Genomic DNA, 24,331 nt, shown 5'->3' on the forward strand with positions numbered 1-24,331 from the left:
TCCTGGCAGGATCCAACTTCTCTCCCCTCCTCTTCCTCTCTCTCTCTCCGGGCCAAACAAAAGCACACTGTACCTTCCCTTTATGGTGATGGCTGACAACATCGGATTCAGAGTGAAAAGACTTTGGAAATGAGAATGCAAAGTTTGTGCAAGTGAGGAAGATACCCTGTTGCTTTTATCTGGCGGAGGGGGAGGAGGAGGGGGAGGAGGAGGAGAGAAGGTGGCTCCATTGCAGCCATGGCTGCTAACATCAGATTGAAAAGTGGAAGCACTTTGGAAATGTGGAGGAGACTATGTGTTTCAAAGTTGCAAAGAGGGTGGTGCTCTTGGTGGGAGAGGACTCTTTATCTTGTGAGGAGAACTAATATATTCATGTTTTTCCACTTTCATGGGGGTCCTTGGCCCCTAAATGTGGAGGGATGACTGTATTCATATGCCAAAAAGAAATTTTAAAATATGACTTAAAGCTTTAATTAGGTCAAATTGCTTTGATTAAAAAAGCTTACATTATCCTTAAAGTTTATGTTCCTATTTCAAACAATGATTTAAACCCTGGGGAAAAAACCTGAAAAACTAGCGGATAACTATTGAGACATTAATTGCAGGAAGGAAAAGCACGGGATTTGTTAATGGGGTGAAACATAACCAAGTTAAAATGGGAAAGCTTGTAATTCCTAATTTAGAAAAATACACTACAGTGTGCCCGCACCATACACGGATGTGCCATACGTGGCTTTCAGCTTTTGCTGAAGCCACACAATGGAGGTAGCAATGGAGTGCTTGCTGCTTTCAATGGGGCTCGAGCATACGCGGTATTTCCCTTATGCGGGGAGGGGAGGGGCAGATTGGATCCCCATGTATTTGCCGACTGTATTATTTGTCATTTCAGCTGGAGCATCTTACTAAATTTAATCAAATGCAACAATATCATGGAATCAAATGGAACAGAATTATATTCTAGGCATGGTTATTTTATCTTTTTACCAGCTCAGAAGGGAAAAACTGCTAACAGACTGAGATGTTCAAAATATTGGTTAAATATGTTAAATTGCTTGCCTGCTCAATCTCCTTTATACAATGACCCCGCGTTATACGTGGGCATGCTTTACATGGCTTTCAGCATATGCTGAAAGCCACTCCACAAGAAGGGCGAGTGCGCCCCAGAAGGAATAATGGCGTATGTGCCTCTGGTGCACACACGCCGCTGCATGCACGAGCCCCATTCATTTAAATGGAGCTTGAGCATATGCGAAATTCCCCTTATGTGAGGGGTGGGGTCCAGAACGGATCCCCAGCTAAGGGAAGGGCAGACTGTACTAATTTTTAATACACCCCAAGTTTCAACAGGGTGATAAATGCATTCACCTTGACTCTTGGAAAGAAAAAGTTGTGTACACACTTATAAATGTCAAACCTATATCAGAAGATATATTAAATTAGTTTAAATTAGTCTAAAAAACAAAACAAAACTGGATGACCATACCTTTGGTTAGCTGAACAAAGTGTAAATCAGTTGGCTCAACAAACTGTAAATTCTCACATTTGCCTCCTAGTTACATAGGGCTATGGATCCACTCCACACCCTTACAAACTTTCAAGACATACTGTTTTGACATTTGCACATTTCTAAGAGGATTAAGTAGTGATTTCTTTGAGATTTACAAAATTATTATTGAAACTACTTATGAGCCCACTAAAGAACCAAAAAGGTCTGGGAAACTGAGCTAAAGGTACAAATCAAAAGACAATAAATAGGATAAAAATGAGAAATCTCTCTCATATAACCTATTGTCTGCAACAGTAAAGGAAGTTACTTCTGAAGTGATGTATTGTTGGTATCTGTGTCTCTTAAGATTATAAAGAATTAGGAATGATTTATTAGATAAAAAGAGACTATAATACTTTTGACACACTGGAGAACATGTGGGTCCACCATCTCAAAACAATTTAGTCAAGAGCTATCAACAAAAAGGGAATGAACAAAATAACTAATTAGAATGTAAAGTTTCAAAGATCTTTTCTGGATCTGTCAATTTATGATAAAGCAAATGAAAATGTCCTATCTATCTATCTATCTATCTATCTATCTATCTATCTATCGCTGTATGCAGCAAGGATAGAGATGTCCAGGACATGAAAGAATCAACAAGATTTGTACATCCACACATGGTTAGATTCTTGTACTCCTAGAGAAATTGACATCTAAACTTCACATTGCTAGAGCTGAAGTAATTGAAAATACCTTTAAATTGTTTATACAGTGGACCCTTGTTATACACTGGGGTTTGGTTCCAAGATGCCCCGTGTATAACAAAATCCGTGTATGCTCAAGTCCCATTAAATATAATGACATAGCAAAATGGCGTCCCTTATAAAAAATGGAAAACCAAGGTTTGATATTTGAAATTTATATATATTTTGAACATTTTCAAACCGTGTATGCTTGAATCCGTGTATAAAAAATCAGTGTATAAGGGCCGACTGTACTGTACACTGTTCTGCAATCCCATGAAAGAGGGTTGGATATATTACACATGTCAACACATACCAACTTTTGAGACCACATGGTATCCAATCCTAACATACACATAGCATTTAAATTCTGAATATGGCCTACTGTTGAAATACATGAGGTTTTGAAAGCTATCATCGCAAACAGTTTGGGATATTGATCTATTTATATTCTCTGTTTTTGTTTTCTCCTGCCTGGTGGTATTTTTGACTCATGAAATGTTCTCTGCAGGAAAAGGAGAGAGCACACACACACACACATTTAACATTAATTTTAAAAATAACTACATAAGCAACAGCACAGCCTGAACCCTATTTCAGTCTGAACATTAGAAATGGAAGGGAGATGGTGAAACTGCCTTAACCAGTTTCTGAACTTTCTATTGCTTTAAAAACAATTCTGTGAAATCTCTATAAAGTAAAAAAGAAACTCTTTCCCCACTTATTTCTGCAAATTTCACTCCTACTCAGTATTTATTCCAATACATTACCTGCTTACACCATCAGGTGTAAGCTTGTACAAAAAGTAGGACACAATCACAATTTCCCTCTCTCACATCCCAGTTTCTAACAAATCAAGTGATCGAAACCTAAATATGTTGCCACGTAGAAATAGACATTATCTCGGTCCTGAGTGTTGTAAAATTTCAGATAGATGTCCGAACATAGATCATTCTCTGTGCAAAATACTTCCAGACCCTTGAAATTAGAAAAAGAAAATAAATTTGTTGTAAAGTTCAGTCAGCAGTTCTTGCTATTCAGGATACAACAGTAGCAGATTTTAGTTAATCCCTGTTGGTGTTTTCATATTAGAAGAGATCTGGTAGCACAGTTGTACTTATCAATGAAATTCAGAGCCAACTGTTAGTCCTAACAGGAGTACACCCATGGTAAGTTAACAAGTACCATTGACTCAATGTGCTTAGACTGATTGGAACTAATATTTTGATTTGATAATTTTTAATTTCTTTACTTTTATCAGTATCTGTGTTCTACTTTAATTTCATTTCTTCTATAAAAAATATTAAGTCCCCATAAAAAAGATGGCCCAATTTATCACACATAAATACACAATGCATACAAATATTTTAACGCCTAAACCACCTGTGCAATCCACTGTAACCAGCCACTTTTTAACACTAGTCATACTTAACAAGTACTACTGAATAGGCATGCAAATCTTTGCTTACTTCATTCTCATCCACAAGAATGAATAATTTCGAACTTTTTCTTTCCATTCAGCAAGATTATGAGGGGGTTTGCACATTTTTCTTTCTCTTTTTCTTTCTTTTTCTCCCCTCACCCCTGGAACATTTCTGGACAATTTTATTGGGGGGAGGAATCACTTGTCCCAAAAACTTGGGGTTTAAAGGGGTATGTTTTCACCACGATATAATTTTAAGTAAACAAGGTCCTAAGTACAAACAACCCACTAGATTTCTTCATTTTCTCAATAGGGTATTTAGATGTATTGAGTCATTTCCTGGTCGAGGCTAGTCTCAAGGCATCTACTCAATTCCCTCCCAGGGGTGGTGGACCTATTAGGATGGTCCACCCTCAAAGGCTGATGGAACCCAAAAGGTTCCAAGAAGCCCTAGAGGGGTATATGGTTGGAACTGACGGCAACTCTGTTGATGTCCTGACTAACATCTGGGATATAGATCTCTCCAGGGCTATACACAGCATCGCTCCCAAGCGTCCTTTCCGGCCCGCTTCCAAAAAGCAACCCTGGTGTACGGAAGATCTCAGGGAAAGGAAGCGGGCTGTGCAACGACTAGAGTGCAACTGGCGAAGACATCAGCACTTAGCCGACAAGGCACTCCTAGACTCTCATTTGAAGGCCTACGGAGTGGCAATAAGTGCAGCAAAGCACTCGTTCTATGCTGCACGTATTGCATCCGCGGAGTCGCGTCCGGCAGAGCTGTTCAGGGTGGTGAGGAAGCTTACTCAATTGCCCCCCTCCCTGAACCCTATTTTGGAACCATCTAAAGCCTGCTGTGACGAGTTTAACAACTTCTTCGCGGATAAAATCTCTCGGATAAGGGCTGATCTCGACGCCAGTATTTCTTCAGAACCCAGAGTAGAGGTTTCCAGAGCTTCCATGGACTTGGTTAGACTGGATCATTTTGAGTCCGTGAGTACTGAGGAAGTGGACAAGATTCTTCGAAGTGTTAGGAAGACGACTTGCTCTCTCGATCCCTGTCCCTCATGGCTGGCAGCTCAAGGGGGGACGATTGTAATCTCTATGTTACGCCGTATAATTAATTCATCTTTTGAGGAAGGGCGGTTTCCATCTAGCTTAAAGTTGGCCGTTGTAAGACCACTGCTAAAAAAGCCCTCCCTAGACCTCCTGATTCGGAATAACTATCGGCCTGTTTCGCTGCTGCCTTTTTTGGGGAAGGTGATCGAGAGGGCGGTTGCCTTCCATCTTCAAGTGATCTTGGATGAAACATATTTTCTAGACCCATTTCAAACTGGCTTCCGGGCGGGCTATGGAGTTGAGACTGCCATGGCTGCCCTGGTCGATGATCTCTGTCTGAGCATGGACGGGGTAGTGTGTCCCTGTTAGTGCTTTTGGACATCTCAGCGGCTTTTGATACCATTGACCATGGTATCCTTCTGGATCGCTTGAGGGAGTGGGGAATGGGGGGCACTGCGCTCCAGTGAGTCCATTCCTACCTCTCGGGCAGATTCCAGATGGTGCAGCTGGGGGACGTTTGCTCCGATAAGAGGGAACTTACATCTGGTGTCCCTCAAGGAGCCATTCTGTCCCCCATGCTATTTAACATTTACATGAAACCGTTGGGAGAGATCATCTGGAGACACAGGGCGCGGTAGTACGCTGATGACACCCAAATATGCTTTTTTGTGTCTCCGACTGATGCAGTGACCAGAGATGGCATTTCTCCTCTAAATGCCTGCTTGGAATCGGTAATGGGCTGGATGAGGGAAAACAGACTCAGTTTGAATCCAGAGAAAATTGAAGTGCTCGTGATAGGTTCCCCGGGCCCGAGGATGGAAATTTGTCCACCTGTCCTGAATGGGGTCACGCTTCCCCTGAAAGACTCTGTTCGCAGTCTGGGGGTGCTTCTGGATTCGTTGCTCCTCCTGACATCTCAGGTGGATGCGACAGTCATGAGCACTTGTTATCAGCTTCTGCTGATATGCCAGCTGCGACCCTACCTGCGCCGGGGGGACCTTGAAACGGTGGTACATGCTCTGGTAACCTCTCGGTTGGATTTCTGTAATGTGCTCTACATGGGGCAACCCTTGTACCATACCCAGAAGCTTCAATTAGTGCAGAATATGGCAGCAAGGTTGGTCACTGGATGTTCCAGGACCAGCCATATAACACCTATCCTGCAAGATCTACATTGGCTGCCTATTCGCTTCCGGGCGCAATACAAGGTGTTGGTTATGACCTATAAAGCCCTAAATGGCTTGGGCCCAGGGTACTTAGAGGACCGCCTCTTCCCATACAATCCACCCCGCACTCTCAGATCGGTCGGGAAGCATTTTTTAAGGGTTCCTAAGTCAAAATACACCTTGACTGCACAAAGGGTGTTTTCCATCTCGGCCCCGCAGCTCTGGAACTCCCTTCCTGACGAGCTCTGCTCTGTCACCTCTCTTGATCTCTATAGGAAGGAATTAAAGACCTTTCTCTTCCGACAAGCTTTCCCCCATGTGTCCTGACTCCATGCTGTTCTCCCCTGTTGTACAATGGTTTCATTCAGCTAGTCTGTTTTTTTTCTGGTTTTTTATGCTACTGTATTTTTATAGTGTTTTTAAATGTAATTGAGCTGTTTTTATTATGTTTATTGTATGTTCTGTATTTTGTTTTGTATATCTTTTGCCTTGTTGTAACCCGCTTTGATCTACCCTGGAAAAGCGGGCTATAAATAAAAATTATTATTATACAGTATTATTATTATTGTCACAGAGGACAAGAAAGATAAAAGCAGTGGCAAGGGAATAACAGTGTTTCCTATGGATAGTCAATAGACAAATTATTACTATGAATATGAATAAAAAAATTAATACCAAGAGGCACAAGCCAGTTTCATCTTACCAAAGGTGCTAGACCATGTCTTCTTTTATAGATGCGCCTGACACTATGCAATGTCAATTGAACCACAGGCTTCTGTAGGGCAAGGAGAAAGAGGACACAATATGTCTGCTACATATTATGTATAGAAGCTGTAAAAAATATGAGCTGTATTTGCTGTTAACATTTTAAATCAAACTGCATTAGTGCATGCACTACAATTACTCACCTGTATGTTTCTAAGAACAGCTGTCATGAAATGTTGGATAGCGAAGGTGGAGAAATCTAGCTTGTGACTAAAGGCTAAATCAGTATTTCCAACATATTACAAGGTATAGAGAGTTGCAACCCTGATTATAAAACATTAGGTGTGTGGGGTGGGGGGGAATCCCACCTCCAAACAAGAAATTTCTTCTGCTAATAACATAAACAAACACATCATCATGCATATAAATCTGAAAATGACAAGAGTAAGATACTGTGGCTCCTCCTAAAGGAGGCAAACTATACTGTTTACAGTTTTCTGCAAAATAAATAGATTTCCAATAAAAGGAAGGGGTGTGGGACTTCCCTTTTTACAGATTGCACAGAGAGGTACATTTCTAGTACTATTTTTAATTACTCAGGAGCTAAACAGATGGTGGCTAAGGAGCGGCTTGCTGCTGCCCCTTTGCTCGGCAGGTTGGGGCTGCGAGAACCACATAACATGCCCCCACCCCAGCTGCTTCCCGGAGCAAAAAGGAGCAGCAGAAAGCCACTCCTTTTAGTGCTGGGGAAAAGGTGCCCTTGCCATGGCAGCGGCGGTTTTTGGAGTTTCTTTGGCACAGCATGCACAAACACTGCATCATAGAAATGCCACAATGCCACCTGCCATGCAGTTAGGTGGGTGGTGTGATGCGACTTTGGGATAGAGGGGCATGCAGCATGCGGTCACCACGCCCCCACTCCACCCCGACACTGGCTCATTGTGATGGTCTGTGCAGCTTCTTGGTTTATATCCTGCCTTTGTCCTCATATAGGATTCCAAGGCAGCTTACAACCAATTAAAAACAGTATCTATCAATGACAAAACAATATTTACTCCTGAGCTCATGGAACTGAAAGCAGGGAGGTGGAACACTAAACCCATCATTCCTGACTAATGGCCATGCCAACTGGAATTGATAGGAACTGGAGTTCACCAACATCTGGAAGATTACAGATTCTCCAATCCATATTTACCTGGTGTATCTACATGCCTGTCAAGGAAGTAGTTTCTCCCTGAACTGAAATGTAAAAGTGGGCACATACACTGTTTTTATTGACAAAATACAGTACTAGATACACATGCATTTTGAACAGGAAGTTCTTCCTTCACAAAAACCAAAGAGCATGCAGCATGCAAAAGTTTCAATAAATTAAGCTAGGGATGCATAGAGATTGCTTCTTATAGAGTTTAAAGGAAAAAAAACATTATGGCAAGCACTTAAGAACATTTTAGATAACCTCATGGTACAAAGCCAACAGGCTGGAGATTTAAACTAGAAATTACTTACTGGGTAGCCATTAAGAGGTTGGAAGTACAAGTTTGCATCAGTAATGCATACATGTCCTGGATTAGTCACCAATGGAGTGACCATTTCAGCTTTGCATTCCATGTGCAGTTTTTCAGAAACATTCTGAAATCTACAGATGTAACAAATGCATAGAAAGTTAGTTGCTCGGCAATTCTCCTTAAACACAGTTTTCCATCCCACATGAAAAACATCACATGGATTTCTATCCCACCTCATATGCCTGGGGGAAGACCTTCAACCTTGTATTTTCTATTACCACCAATATTTCACATCAGTCATAACAATCTAAAAAAAGCTTTTGCTTCTTAGCACATCCAGAATGCATATTCCAACTATGAAACAGAATGAGAAGAAAGCTACTTTTACTATTTGCATTAAAGAAACATACCTGTTCTTATCAAATGGTGTCCTGGCTAAACGTGATTGCAGGATAGCAGTTATCTAATTTCAACAAGAAAAAGTGCAATGCAAGAATTTCAACACTTTGATCACAATAAATTGGTTCTCATTATTACTGTATTCAAAATACATACGTACCATAGCAGCCTGATCTCCCAGCTTATCCAGGCAGGATGCCCTGTATAGCTGATCAAAAATTAAAAGTAAACAACTTAAATTTAGATGTTCCCTTAGATTAGGGGCAGACAAAGTACAACCTCAGACTCACAAGGGTACCCCCAAGCAGTTTTTGTAAAAGTTGACTGCTCCAGACTCCCTGGACTGTCCTTTCTCTAGTCAAAAGAGTCCTCTCCTGATGGGCTAAACTGTAAATATATATATAACTGTGTAAATGAAGATGTTTTACTGTTCTACTATTGTACAATGTATGATGTGCAGACATTAAGTACTGTTTTTCTTTTAAATGCAATAAAAAAGAGTCCTCCCCTGGAAGCTTTGGGTGTGTGATTAACCTTTTGAGTGCAGGTTTCTTGCTATTTTTAACATCAAAAAAGTGCCCAAATACAACTGGTATCAACCTTCCCTATTTCTGGTTGGTTGGTTTTTCCATTTTGGGCAGTTTATGTGGTGCCAGAAAGTCCAAGGGCACAAAATCAGACCTAGGATGGGATGAAGTCTACAGAAGTAGGTCACACCCATATAAAAAATGCAAACTCTACACTACTTCCATTTCCAAACATTCCTTACTGCAGAATTCACAACCACAAGTCCAAAATCAATGCTGCACAAAATATGACTTGTGTCAACCTTCCCCACCCTGGCACAATATAGATGTATTGGACTCTAAATTCCACTACTCTCAGCTAGTACAGCCATTAGTTAATGTGATACGAGTGATACTACAACATATATATAGGGTACTAAGTTGTAGAAGGCTAATTTCAATTCTGCCAAAGAAGTCTTTCGAAACTTGAACCCTGAGCTAGGAAATAACATGTTTGTCTAACATGTTACTTTGGCAATTAATTACTTTTTGAACTAACAAGCTAGAATAGAGTTATTTTGCCTGAAATGATTATGGCTTAATTCACAATTTTTCAAGGCAATGGGAACTGGTGGGCTGCATATTCATCATTAGTGGTTATAGGCACTGACTCAATCTGAGTAAAGGTAGGGAGAGGAGGAAGGATCACATGGGTGACTGCTTTGTGTTTCTACCAGGAAAGAGAACTTTGTAATGTAGTTTGCCTTTTTCTCAAAATGTAAGATGCAATATTTGAATTGGCCACTTTGTGGAACTTCAGAGTTTCCATTTATTTTCCAAAGGAGCAACAGTAACACTAATGTAACATGTTAGTAATGAATAACAGAATAAGTTGTCAGGGATGATGGGAGTTGTAGCTCTTCACCTCTGGCTCGAACTCACCACCTTGTTACGCACCGGCGCTGACCAGTTTTGGCCAGTGGTTAAAGCTTTGCTCTAAAGCAGCAGAGTTACAGAGAATAGGCTGAAGACCCTGACAAACTCTCCAAGCCTTCTCACTCTTGCTTCCACAGAAGTCTTCACACTTCTTCAGGATCCAGCTGGCTCTTGTATCTTCACTCAAGACACCAGACAACTCAGTAGTCTTATATAAAAGATCTACTTTATTCTACTATATACAGCTCCAACACTACTCCTCACTCCTATCCACTACTACCCACAAAATACATTGGGATTCATAGCCATTATTATAGTCATTGCAAAATACCACCCACTGTTGTCTGTTTCCACCCAGTGGGCGTGTACAACCACTTTCATTGGTTCTCTTGGTTCAACCCACAATTAATGATTTCATCATCTCAGCCTTGACCACTTAACAATTCTCAGGTGTTTTCAATTATCCACTTTGCATTTTTGTCCTTGGCATTTAGGACTTGTTAATTCCATTACCTTTTACACCTGTGTGGCTCCTAATTGCTTCTGCTGAGTCACCCTGACTCTCACATACATGTTTTATTTCATTCACTGTATATCCCATGTTGCTTTTTCCTTAACATAAGTTACCTTTCTGGACTATAGTAGCAGTAACAAGAACTGACCTGTTCAACGAACATTGATTCCTAAAGTAACTATTTCTTTTTAACAATTAAAATGATATGCTTAAATATCAGCAAATCCATTCTGATATCAGCAAAGGTCTGTGTCCAACATCTGATGTGAACATTTTTCACACAGGCCATCTGTACAAGAAATCAACTATTTGAGAAAACCTATTTGCATTACAAATAGTTCCTCCTATTTATCTCAACTACAAAGAGATATTTAATATATGTCAAAACCATGCAATACTGCACTCTGAAATACTATCAACTTGTATTTTTACCTGGTGGAGTGTATGTACAACATCTTCAACTTTTCCAGGAACATCCAGTTGAAATAAATATTTGGTTTTACCCTAATACACAGAAGAAAGAGAAACCAAGTAAAATAGGACTGAAATCCCATGGTCGCAATTACTCACCTGATTCTAACTACAAATAAACATTAAAATAGGAAAAGATGGTTGCACAGTGAAGGAGAGCATGTTTTGCATATAAAAGAAATTGGCAGGTTCTATTGCTGGCACCTCCAGGTAGGACTGAGAAAGTTCTTTGAATCCCTGGAATGCTGTCAATCGCTGCAGACTAAGCCAAGCAAAAGATGGATAATAGTCTGACCTTTAGAACAACTTACTCTTACCTACCATTCAGCTTATAACAGGAGTGAGAATCATGTACCATCCAGGTTGTTGTTGCTGTGCTCTTTTGAGTCATTTCTGACTTATGGGGACTCTAAGGCGAACCTATCATGAGAGTTTCTTGGCATAATTTGTTCATGGGGAGTTTGCCAATGCCTTCCACTGAGGCGGAAAGAGTGTGATTTGCCCAAGGTCATCCAGTGGGTAATGGTTCAACCCTCAAACCATTACACTATGCTGGGTCTCAGTTTTCCAGATTCTGCATTGTAACACCCAGCAGCCATAGCCAGCAAAGCCAACAGTGTGGAGTGTTGGGAGTTGCAATTCAACAACATCTGAAGAGCTGCATGATTCCCCTGGCACAGAGAATTCATGTGTGTGTGGGTGTGTGTGGGTGTGTGCTTATGTGCATATACAGGTAGACTACAATGTTAATATCCATTTCATGCCCTGTTGCAAAATATTGAATAGTCTTCTTGAAATTATCCACATTAGAATAAAAATTGCAAAACAAGCAATTTCACAGCTGTATGTTGACACAGGGCTTAATACCCTAAAGGTACCAGATCTTGTCTGACCTTGGAAGCTTAGCATGATCAGCCCTGGTTAGTACTTGGATGGGAGACTGCCAAGGAATACCAAATGCTGTAGGCTATATTCCAGAGGAAGGAACTGGAAAAGCCACCTCTGAGTGTTCTTTGCATAAGAAAACCCTATGAAAGTCATGGGGTCACCATAAGTCAACAAGGACTTGAAGATCTGTGTGCACACATACACAGTAATATATGCATACATCCCTTTGCTGCTAGTATAGCTTAGCTCGTATGGAACATATTATTAGCATCTTGATATTAGAATAACCCTGGGTGTCATAGAGCAAAGAATGCCACGTGACACATCAGCTTTTTCATTTCAGGTGGTTATGGGGAAAATTATAACACTTTTTTGCAAGTAACATGAACTACTTCACTATCTTGCTACAGGAAATGCAGGGTTGTCAATTACTCGTGCACTGACTTCGCCAAGTTCATACATTACAATAAATTTGCTGTTTCACTACAACTCCAGTTTCTCCCTCCCAGTCTAATACCATGAGTATGGGAAACAAACATATTGATACTATGCAAGCTTCATTAATCTATACTCAGAAACATCTGTTTAGGACTCAAAAATGTATTTACATGTTGTCACAGGTATTAAAAGATGCATAACATAATTTTCATTCAGTGACAAAGAAAATATCTTTTCTGGTTCTCCAAATAATGTTCTTTCAGAAAGAAACCAACAAAGGGAGAAAAGTATGTACTCACTCTTTCAGTCTTAAAAGGTGCAATGATGTTTTGCTCTTTTGTGAGAAAAGCCTAAGGGGAAAAGACATGTTGACCTATGGGTTACTTGTATTTGTTTTTACAAGCACTTTGTCAGACACAGATGTGATAAAGGAGACAATTTTATCCTTCCCTTTTGTAGTTTTACTTCTAAAATGCCCATAGATGCTTGGTACATAAGAAGAAATCAAAATTTAAAAACCTACAACAGAAAAAGTGCAATTATTCTAATCTAAAAAAGAGATTTTGCTATCTCTTCATTTAAAAAAAATAATTTATTATAATTATTATTATTATTATTATTAAGCTTTATTTATATAGTGCTGTAAATTTACACAGCACTGTACATAAAATCATTTAATTAGACGGTTCTTTCTTTTTTAAAAAAGTGTGTGTGTGTAAACTGGCCATTTCTGTTGTGAAGAAATACTAATTCTGGTAACAGGCCCCAGATCTGGATTATGGATCCAAATAAGTTTTCTGTCCCAAATCAACTCCTCCCACACACATACAAGCTCTTTGTCTCAATAAATTGCAGCTCTGGAGCAAAAGACAAAAGCAAGGCAGGGCATTTGACAGGAATCTACTAGGAGTCCCTGACTTGGAGCACAGTTTAAGATGCTGCTTTTTCTACAAAGTAAAAATTCTCCATACAATGTGTATAATATAACTTAGCTTAGCACCCTACAGTTCCTCCACAATTATACCATTTTTAAAGAAAATGTTTTGCAACTGTGCCAGTATTAGGCTTCTAATTATAAAATTAATTCGTAATACGTGCTCTTCTAGATATTTACCTGAACTCTAAGTTCTACTGAGTAATTTTCAATTAGCTTATCATCTTGTTATTAATACTCTTATCTTTCAACATTGCCAAGGACATAATTTTTTCCACAGTAGTAAATTAACATTATGGACTGTGATGTAACATCCTGCATTCTCCATCCTTTTTTAAATTAATATTTTTAAATTTTACAATACAAATTGTTACTTTTCTTCATACCCAAATATGCTTTAAAACTTTACTTATTTTATACTAAAAATACCTCAGTGCACCCCTTCCCTGGAGCCATTCTCCTCCATATAATCCACCCAAAACTTTAATTCATCATGTGAAGGTAATTTTCCATCTTCTTTTCTTAATACTTTTTCAATAATTTTTTTCCATATTTCATCAAAATCATTTCTTTTCCATAATCCTGTTTTCACTTTCAATTTACATGTTAATTGATCATTAATCGCTATTTGCCAGACTTCTTTATACCAATCCTCCAGTTCCACATTTATTTTAGTTTTCCAACTTCTCGCTATAATTAATCTCGCTGCTGTAAGCAAATTTGTTACAAGACTTCTTTCTTCTTTTTTCCATTTTACATCATTATATAATGATAGCAATACTATACGTGGTTTTCTATCTATTCTTATATCCATAATATTTTCAATTTCTAATACTACTATTTCCCAAAAATTTTTTTTTGCATTTTTACATTGCCACCACATATGTATGTATGATCCCACTTCATTACATCCTCTCCAACAGTATTTTGAATTATTCTTATCTATGTTATGTAATCTCACTGGCATTAAGTACCATTTCCAGATCAGCTTATAATAATTTTCCTTAATTCGTACTGATAGATTTCTCAAATGTCTTTGTTCCCCAATTTTATTCCATTCATTTTCACAAAATGTACATCCTAATTCTTCTTCCCATATCTCTTTCCAAATATTATGGTTTATTTTTTTTCTTTTATTCTCTATTAATATTTTATAAATTTTGCTAATTATTCCTTTCATGTTTTCATTTTCCTTTAATTCTTTTCCTTTCTGAATTATTTGTTCAAATTGCGTATATTTTTCCTTTTTTATATTCTTTTTCTTCCAATTTTTGAACCTTTGTTCTATTTGCATTCTCCATCCTAAGTTTATATTTGCACACAATCATTTTCAAAAGTCACTTTAATCCTGTTACTTATAAGCAATCCCCTTGAGTTTGCATTCGTTCACCTCTTAATAAATGAGTTTGTAACTCCAGACTTGGTAAAATAAAATAAAAAGTTATGATTTAGGAATGTATATCACTTACTTGATTGGTTAAAATGGAAATATGTCCAAGGTTTCCCCTAAAGCACAAATTGGAAAACTAATCATTCAAGTCAATAACAGTAAAAACAGACACACTTCTGTAAACAAAACAAAACAAGCTTCATTTATATACTGCTTCATAACGCCTAAGCAGTTTACAACTGTAAGCTAATTTGCCCCCAACAATCTGGGTACTCATTTTAGGGACCTCGGAAGGATGCAAGCCTAAGTCAAGCTTGAGCCCTTTTGTTGGTCTTGAACTCGCAACCTTATGGTTTTGAGTGATTAGCTGCAGTACAGGCATTTAACCACTGCGCCACCAGGGCTCTTCTGTATCTCTAAGAGCCATAGCTTCAAGACTGTGAATCCTAAATAACTGAAACTGGCATGCACACTGAGTCCCCAGGATTATATGCATGGAGGCTAGTCAGTTTTTAAAATGCATTAATTAATTTTAGGTAAAGATAAAGGTTTCTGTTTTGACAAGTTTGTCTAGCCGTGTCTAATTGTAGTGGGTAGTGATCATCCCCGTTACTAAGCCAAGGGACCCAGTGTTGTCAAAGACGACTCCATGGTCATGTGGCCAGCATTACTGCACAGAATGATGTTACCTTCCCACCAAAGTGGTACCTATTTATCTACTTGCACTTTTACATGCTGGTAGGTTGGCAGAAGCTGGGACTAGTGACAGGCGATCACTCCGTCACACAGCATTTGTGTCTTGGAAATGCTGACCTTGAGATCACCAGAGTCAGCTAAGCCACTGCATCTCGTGTTTTTGCATCTGCAGTCACTAGGGGACAAATTTCTAACCAGGACATAATATATAGTAGTTTGAAGTCGGGGGAATAATCCAAGAGACTTAGGGTCTTATCACATTGCAAAAGAAAGACAAGAGCCAGCCAGTGAGACAGAAGCAGCTTCTCACTCACCTTCCTGCATGACTTCATAGTATTTCTCCCTCTGGAGGGAGTCAGCTGTAAATGTGTGGCTTTTGCCAAACAGATTTTTCAGGCAGGACAAAAGGCATGCCTTTACCATCATCTCCCTTGGCAGTAGAGCGGAAGTGCTTTGTAGGCATGCAGAAAAGTAATCAGAAAGCCACTTCTGTCTCACTGCCTCTCTTCTTTCTTTTGCAATGCGATAACGCCCTTTGGGTTTACTCCTTGCCTCCTGCAATGGTTTGCCTTCTCACAGCAGAATTAGTAGACACATCCCTCCCTCAAGTGGCTGTAGGGGTATTCCATGGCAGAAGGGGTTTCTTAGCAGGTGTGGTTTCACTCCAACAGAGCAAGTACAATGTGCTCATTTCTGTGTAACTTTGCTTGAATGCTTTGGCGACTCAAATTAGGAGTTATTCCAAGCTGTGAGAAGTTGAGTACTTTTGCTAGTTAAATTTAAAACCAAGCCAATGTCCTTAATATAAATTCAGAATCACATACTCTGTAAAGGGATTACTGCTTTCATCATCTTCTGGTCCTTCTATTGTAATGCAGTCTCTCAGTGGGATCTACATTAATTTATGGAAAAATAAAATAATTTTATTTCTTTTGTTTTGAAACTGAAATGTACTATAATCCTTTGGTATCAGCGACCAACCTGCTTACCTTAATAATGGGATGGTTTATTTCATCAGGTTCAAATATTACTGACTTTGAGCAGATTTTTAATGAGCCTCTGATTTGCCTAGGTATTCAAAAGATATTGCAGGTTATTACAGAATTGTAAACTGATATACTATCACAAAAGTTCTAGTGCCTTTAGTTAATGGAAGTGGCATCATACCTTTTCTCTTCATTGTCTTTGTTAAAAATGTAATTAGCTGTATGCTGTTCAAAGTAGTATTCTTCCAAATTAAGAAGTAGCAGGGAAAACCTACAACAATAAAAAGCAAAATTAATTTTGACCCAAGATAAAAGAACTCAGCCAATTCTTTACTGATATGACACCACTTTGTGTTTCACTAAATAAAATCTCTGACTTTATGAATTACAGTAAACACTGAATTCTGTCCATAATTAAGATCATTCCCCACCCCCCAGCGTCAGATTCAGTACAACACAAGAATCCTTAAGCCTTAACATTGCAAGAAACTAAATAGTAGTGGTTTTGCAGTTACATGGCATTATATTCTTGGGAAAGGTTGTACCTGTCATATTATCTTTAACTTAAAACACAGGCACAGGATGTAGCATTCCTAGAAATGAGCATTAACTGTAGAAGTCAGTTTGAACCACATATGCAATTTCCTTAAACCAAGAGTATAAGAAAAAGGAATTTACCACCATTTTTAAATATCTCCAGGCAGCAGTGTTGACCCAAGGTATTTTGACATCCAAGACAGTGCTGCAAAGGGAATGCCTGCCTGGCTCCTGTCAATGTCCCTAGTGTCCAAGGCCAGTCAGGTTATTTTGGCATTTGTGGCAATTTAAGACAAAACACTTCCTAATTTAACAGAACAAGTTTACACATCAGTACAAAAATAAGCCCTGGTGAATGTAAATGGGTTTAAAATTGGAGCCTAAATTACTAACTAAAGCCTAGATCACGGCCAGTCGCTACTATTTGGAGTAACCTTCTCTTTCTTGGCCTGTGCTACGGATGGGAATCATGGCATCCTCCAGATGTTTTTGGACTACACTACCCCCAGCCAGCACAGCCAGTGGTAAAACATGCTGGGAGTTTGAGTCCAGCAATATCTGAAAGTCCATATAACTCCCATCTCTGCTCTATGCTATTAGCACTCACCTACAAGTCTGTGAAGTCCATTGCATTAAAAAATGTTGAGTATCCTTTATCCAAAATGCTTGGCAGAAGAAACATTTTGGATTTTAGAGTTTTTTGATTTTGGAATATTTGCATATACAGAATGAGATATCATGGAGATAGGACCAAAGTCTAAACATGAAATTAATTTATTTCATATATACTTTATACACAAAGCCAGAATATAATTTTCAATAATTTTGCCCATGAAACAAAGTTTGTGTACACTGAGCCATCAGAAAGCAAAGGTGTCACTATCTCGACCACCCATGTGGACAATTTTAGATTTTAGAAGTTTAGCTTTCAGAATTTTGGATATGGGAGACTTGATCTGTACACAAGACTCTCAAAATCAGATGAGATGTGGAACTCTGTCCTTGAATGAAAAGTGCCAAAAATACCTCAGCTAGCCTAAACCAGATTAACTGTTTCCATGCTTAGTTTTTTGTGGGTTTTTCGGGCTATGTGGCCATGTTCCAGAAAAGTTTCTTCCTGACGTTTTGCCAGTATCTGTGGCTGGCATCTTCAGAGAATGTTTGCCTGGAAAGGACTCGGGTATATATAATGTGACCTGGAAAGGCAGGAGTGAATTTGCATGTACAGTCATCCCTCCATATTTGCGGCTTTGATATTTGCAGATCTGATTATTCACGGATTTCATTAATATGTTCTCTCTAGGACTGTCTAGGTCCTCCAGTGCAACTCTGTGGTCAACTTTAACTAAAAGGTGCACTGAAAGACCATTTGTAGCTACTCCAGTGCCATTCTATGGACAGTGTATGTTGAACATTGACCACAGAGTTGCACTGGAGGACCTAGAGATTCCTAGAGAGGTGTCCTCTCAGGTAAAAACAGTGTTTTTTGTTATTTGCAGTTTTTCCATATTCACGGGGGTCTTGTTCCCCTAACCCTAGCGAATATAGAGGGACAACTGTATATTGTTTTAGTTGCTAATGGCAGGCCTCAAGGTGGAGGGTCTGCAAAAGAGGATTGATGTCTGCTTGATAGTGCTCATTGTCTGCTGGGAGATTTCTCATTTGCATTTGTTGAGTCTTTGTCTTGCTGTCTTTCAGGGCTGATAGCCAAACCTTGTTTACTTTAAGGGTTTCCTCTTTTCTGTTGAAATTGTCCACCTACATTTTAGAGGGATTATGTACAGGACTGCATTTGTTCCCAATACGTAATCTCTGGTATCAATTGACTTTCTGTAAATTGACTCAGGGATTGTACAGACAATCCCTAAGGAGCCTCTGGAGTCCGCCTCTTTCCTTGCTGGTTTGGGGCTGTGGCAACCACATGCCACAGCCCCAATCTGGCCTTTCCATGGCGCAAAAAGGAACTGCAAAAAGTGGTTCCTTTTTGCACCATGAAAAGAAAGGGCGTCCTAGCTGCTGCCGTGGCACCTTCTCACCACTTCTTAAGCACAGCTGAAGACACAGCGTGATGCCACCCACCATAATAATAAAGTTTTATTATTATTAAGACTGTTTTAGATGTTGTTTTTAAAGTTTTAATGGAATATACCTGTGATTTGTAATTGATGTCATGTATGCCTTTTGACTGATCTTGTAAACCGCTTTGATCTTGTTGGAAAAGCGGTATATAAATAAAGTTGTTATTATTATTATTATTATTATTATTATTATTATTATTATCTGGTCAAGCGGGTGGTGTGGGGGCCATGTCTGGGTGGCCAGCCATGCCCCCACACCACCCTGAGGCTGACTCTTTATTCCAGTCTGTTCAGGCCCTTAGTCATAAAACAAAACGGACCCTTTAATCAAGAAGAATGCTAGCACTTCGAAAGGCAACTGTGGAGGAACTAGATAAGATCATGAAGTGTAAAGTTACATCATTATTTGATATGTGGCACTGGAAGAGTGAACACTGTGAACACTGTGGACTGCCAAAATGACCAATAAATGGGTTCTAGAACAAATGAAGCCTGAACTTTCCCTAGTAACCAACATGACCAAACTGAAACTATTGTAGTTTGAGCATATCATGACATGGCATGACTCATTAGAAAAGAAATAATGCTTCTTAAGTGAGTGGCATTAGCAAAAGAGAAAGGCTGCATAGTTTTTTGTGGGTTTTTCAGGCTATGTGGCCATGTTCTAGCAGAACATAGCCTGAAAAACCCACAAAAAACTATGGATGCCGGCCATGAACGCCTTCGACTTTACATGTTTCCATGCTGTTGCCATTACTTATTTTACATAGCACTGTCAACCAAAGAGACCAGGGCCTCCAAAGCACTTTGCAACATGAAACAAGAAAAATCTGATAAAATAATAAACAATAACTACGCAGCAATTCAACAGAACAGCAACACTGTTTGAAAGAAATGAAACAGCAAATCTTAAGGAAAACTTTACAAAGACCATCAAATAAATACTGATCGAAATTCACCAAATGCTTCGATAAATGCAAATGTTTTTAACCGCAGTTTTTACTGTTTTCTAAACAGTAATAATAGTTATTTTCTAAACACTAACCAATACAGCTGAGGGGAAAGAACAAGTTTCATTACACAGGGATCTCATTATGCCTTGGTGACCTGGGCAAACCTTTCCTGAATAACAAATATACCAAATGTTACCTGCAAAAATGAACTGTTACAGGAAAACCAAGTGTTTAAGGGGAAAGAAAGTATTTACCACATTGAAGATGAGAAACTCTTTCACAGTTTGGATATGATGTGGTAAAATGTTCTTTTCTTTAAAAATATTTATCACACAATTGCTATGGTATAGCTTGCATACCTTCAAGTCAAATCTGATTTATGGTGATCCTATCGTAGGTTTAAAAAAGTAAAGGTTTCCCCTTGCCATGAATGTCTAGCTGTAACCAACCGTAGGGGGCAGTGTTCATCTCCATTTCTAAGCCAAAAAGCCAGCATTGTCCGAAGATGACTCTGGTGGTCATGTGGACAGCATGACTGTACTGAACACTGTTACCTTTCTGCCAAAGTGGTACCTATTTATCTACATGCATTTGCATGCTTTCAAATTGCTAGGTTGGCAGAAGCTGGGACTAGTGACAGGAGCTCACCCCATCATGCAGCACTCGGGCCTTAAACGCCAACCTTCTGATCTCCCTTTTGTCAGAATTGGCATCTTAACCACTAAGTCACCGTATCCCCCTATCATAGTTTTACTGGCAAAAAATATTCTGGGGAGGCTTGCCATTGTCCTCCTCTAAGGCTGAGACAGTATGACTCGTCCAAGGTCATCCATGGCTAAGATGGGGGAATTCTCACCCTGGTCTTTGTCCAACACCACTGGCACTGTAACTAGGGCTACTGGGATTTCCAGACCAATATCATCTGGACATCCACATACTGTAATTCCCATTTGTGCCCTTGAGTAATGCTTTTGTCCCAGCTGCACAACACTGGCACAACCCACCTTTCTCCCAAAATGATACCCAGAGTGGTTTACACAGTAGGTTTAAAAAGTATTAACTTATAAGGGTAAAATAAGTAAGTATTCACCAGGAAAGCCTGAAAGCTGCCTTCAAATCATCTCAGATTATGTGGGCCCTAAGGCGAACCTATAAAGGGATTTTCTTGGCAAGTTTCTTCAGAGGGGAGTTGCCTATCTCTTCAAAAATAATGCTAATGCATAAACAGTTCAACTTCCTGAATGTAAAGCAAAGCATCCTGCAGGACATGAACCAATGAAGATCTTGTTACATAATACTAACAAACTAGCTTCATCCTGCATCAGCACAGTGCAATAATTAGTTTTACAAACCACAAGGAGAACAATCCTTCAAGAAACATAACAGCCCCATTACGCTTTCAGTTTTAGTCCCAAATGAAATATCTTTTTTCTTAATGATATCATTATGTAAAACAGAGTAGTACACTTAATGGAAAAATTAATACATAAACTTTAAGAGTAGCTTTCTTAACAAAGTTTGAGGTTTTCATGATATATCCACAAGAAAAGTTAATATTGCACAGCAGCTATTCATGTCTGCAGTCTAAATATTTATGGCACTGAATTAATATATAGACAGCATGGTGTAGTAATTTGAGGGTTGGACAAGGACTCTGGGAGAATAGGGTTTGAATCCCTGCTGAACTATTGAAAACCAATATGTGCAAGTCATATACTCTCTCACTCTCAGAGGAAAGCAATGACGTTAGAATCAGAGTTGGAAAAGACCACAAGGGCCATCCAGTCCAACCCCTCGCCATGCAGGAAATGTCAATCAAAGCATACCCGACAGATGGCCATCCAGCCTCTGTTTAAAGACCTCCAAAGAAGGAGACTCCACTACACTCCAAGGGAGTGTGTTCCACTGTCAAACAGCCCTTACTGTCAGGAAGTTCCTCCTAATGTTGAGGTGGAATCTCTTTTCCTGTAGTTTGTATCCATTGTTTTGGGTCCTGTTCTCTAGAGCAGCAGTAAACAAGCTTGCTCCCTCCTCAACATGACATCTCTTCAAATATTTAAACAGGGCTGTCATATAACCTCTTAATCTTCTTTTCTCCAGGCTAAACATCCCCAGCTCCCTAAGTCGTTCCTCATAGGGCATGGTTTCCAGACCCTTCATTTTAGTCGCCCTCCTTTGAACGCACTCCATTTTCTCCACATCCTTTTTAAATTGTGGTCCCCAGAACTGGACACAATATTCCAGGTGGGGCCTGACCAGAGCAGAATAGTGGCACCATTACTTCCCTTGATCTAGACACAATACTTCTACTGATGTTCTTCAAACAAATCATGCCAAGAAAGCCCTGTGGAAAGGTTGCCATAAGAATCAGCCTGAAGGCAGTTAACATGCAACAATTATATAGAGTCACTGCCATGTTGTCTTTCTCTGAAATACAATAAGTTTAAAAAGTATTAACTTGTAACAGTAATGTAAAGTAAGCATTCACCAGGAAAGCCTGAAGAATTGATACATGAAGAATTAAGTGGGTAAGTGGATCAGACGTTTTATGATGGAAGATTTTAAGCAATTGTTTACTAACTTTCCATTCAGCTCAAATGCAATGGTCACCAGCCAGATTTCAAAATATTAATGATCATTCAGGAAAGAAAACACCAGCTGGAACAGAACAATCCTCCAAGTACTTGCAGCTGTACAACAACAATGTTCCTACAAAGATCTCACCAAAAAAAGCTTAACTTACATCCTACTAGACTTCACAGCCCTTCATTTTTTATTTATAATTTACAAGTTACTATATTATAAGGCAAATGATACACTAATAGCAAACTCATTCTCCAGGTGTGCATTCTTATGTAGACAAAAGTGTGCCATTCACATACAAGAGGGAGGTACAGGTTTCTTCCACCTATTCATAACTTGCTTTCTGACAACTCATTGTTTCAGCACTTACAAATTACAGACAAGTTGCATTAATTCAACAGGAGATCCACTCTTTCATCAATTCTTCTTGCCCATGATGCTCAATTGGAACCACTTGCACACACTTTTGTATATACAGTGGACCCTTGTTATACAAGATCCTCCATGGATAACAAAATCCGTGTATGCTCAAGTCCCATTAAATATAATGACATAGCAAAATGGTTGTCCCTTATAAAAGATGGAAAACCAAGGTTTGATATTTGAAATTTATACTTTTTTGAACATTTTCAAACCGTGTAGGCTTGAATCCGTGTATAAAAAATCAAAGTACTGTATAAGAAGGGCCAACTGTGTGTGTGTGTATATATATAATGTTTTAATTTAGCTTTTGCATGTATTCAAAAGTGATATATAGTATGTTATTTTTCAGTGGCCAAAATGCTTTTGCAAGCTAAAAAAACCCCGAGTTCCATTTTTCAACCAATTCAACTTTCTGTCAGTCCACTGGTCCCTAACCCATCAGATAAGCAGGGGCTTCCTGTATAACCAAGACTAGGGGAAATCTGAAATATTGCATAAGTACAAAAATATCTTCAGCAAAAAGACTCTTCTGTGTGTCTTGGAAGGGAGGGAAGGACTCCAGATCAGCCCAGTGGCGACCAAGCATGTTCAGTAGCAATAAAATGCTGATGGACTGGTGGGAAGGACGAACAAAAAATCATGGGCATACACAATGAAGTATACTGGGGAAAAAGAATGGCTGGACAGATGAAACCCTAAACAGGAATATTCCATGCTACAACACTTTGTTGTAGGCACCCTTTTTATTACAGGTTAAGCATTTACAGCTAGCACTGGCATTACTCATATCATCTGTTACACAGCTACTGGTCCTCCCTCTCTGCCTATAGACACTAAAAACACCTGAAAGGGGATATCCTAAAATGTTTCCAGACAACTGTTAGCAGTCTTAAGTTAGATCAGTGAAACAGGTTATAAACACCCAACAATGGTCTGATGAAAAGTAAGAATAATTTTGGAGTAATGGTAGTTAGGATTCTTTCAGCCCCAACCAATGCATATTGTATTATTGTTGTCACTGATTCCTTGGGATTCCTTCTATGTTTAGAATTTGGGGGGGGGGATAAAAAAGTTTTGACAACCAACAATGGAAAAGTGGGTTGAAAAGTACTAATATTGGAGAGTTTTAACAACGTAAGACAAAAGTGTACTAAATCTTATCAAAAATGCAGCTGATGCAAACAACTCATGGCCCTCCAGATCTTGAAATGTAATCCATCAGCTCTAGCTAGGTCACCTATTGGTAAAAGATAATGTCAGCTATTATCCATCAACAACCCAGAATGCCCTAACCTGTCTACCTGACACTATAACAACTTTTTAAATCTTCCTGAAAAGTAATTATTTAACATAAGTCACAATCTTCCACAAAATAAATACAAGGTTAATCAGTTTAAATCAGGTGTGGGAATTGTACAGCCTTTCAGATGTTGAAATGTAACTCTCAACATCCATAGAGCTTCTGGGAGTTGACATCCAACATTTCAAACCAAACATTATCTCTGTAAT

At 39.1% G+C, this 24,331-nt stretch overlaps 1 protein-coding gene across 1 annotated transcript in view; it reads right to left on the reverse strand.

Moving 5' to 3' along the window:
* The window catches only part of NSMAF (neutral sphingomyelinase activation associated factor), a 56,641-nt gene that overhangs the window by 26,535 nt on the left and 5,775 nt on the right, over window positions 1-24,331 (reverse strand). The window contains exons 2-12 of the mRNA XM_089517359.1: window positions 16,430-16,519; window positions 16,252-16,330; window positions 16,087-16,154; window positions 14,646-14,682; window positions 12,542-12,592; window positions 10,878-10,949; window positions 8,650-8,697; window positions 8,501-8,553; window positions 8,092-8,221; window positions 6,581-6,652; window positions 3,102-3,210 (exon numbers count right to left, since the gene is read on the reverse strand). Coding sequence (XP_089373485.1) covers window positions 3,102-3,210; window positions 6,581-6,652; window positions 8,092-8,221; window positions 8,501-8,553; window positions 8,650-8,697; window positions 10,878-10,949; window positions 12,542-12,592; window positions 14,646-14,682; window positions 16,087-16,154; window positions 16,252-16,330; window positions 16,430-16,519 — 809 coding nt within the window. The remainder of the gene's footprint in view (window positions 1-3,101; window positions 3,211-6,580; window positions 6,653-8,091; window positions 8,222-8,500; window positions 8,554-8,649; window positions 8,698-10,877; window positions 10,950-12,541; window positions 12,593-14,645; window positions 14,683-16,086; window positions 16,155-16,251; window positions 16,331-16,429; window positions 16,520-24,331) is intronic.

This window comes from Sceloporus occidentalis, unplaced genomic scaffold (assembly GCF_023333645.1).
Source record: "Sceloporus occidentalis isolate IW3139 unplaced genomic scaffold, rSceOcc1.0.p SCAF_3, whole genome shotgun sequence".
NCBI lineage: Eukaryota > Metazoa > Chordata > Lepidosauria > Squamata > Phrynosomatidae > Sceloporus > Sceloporus occidentalis.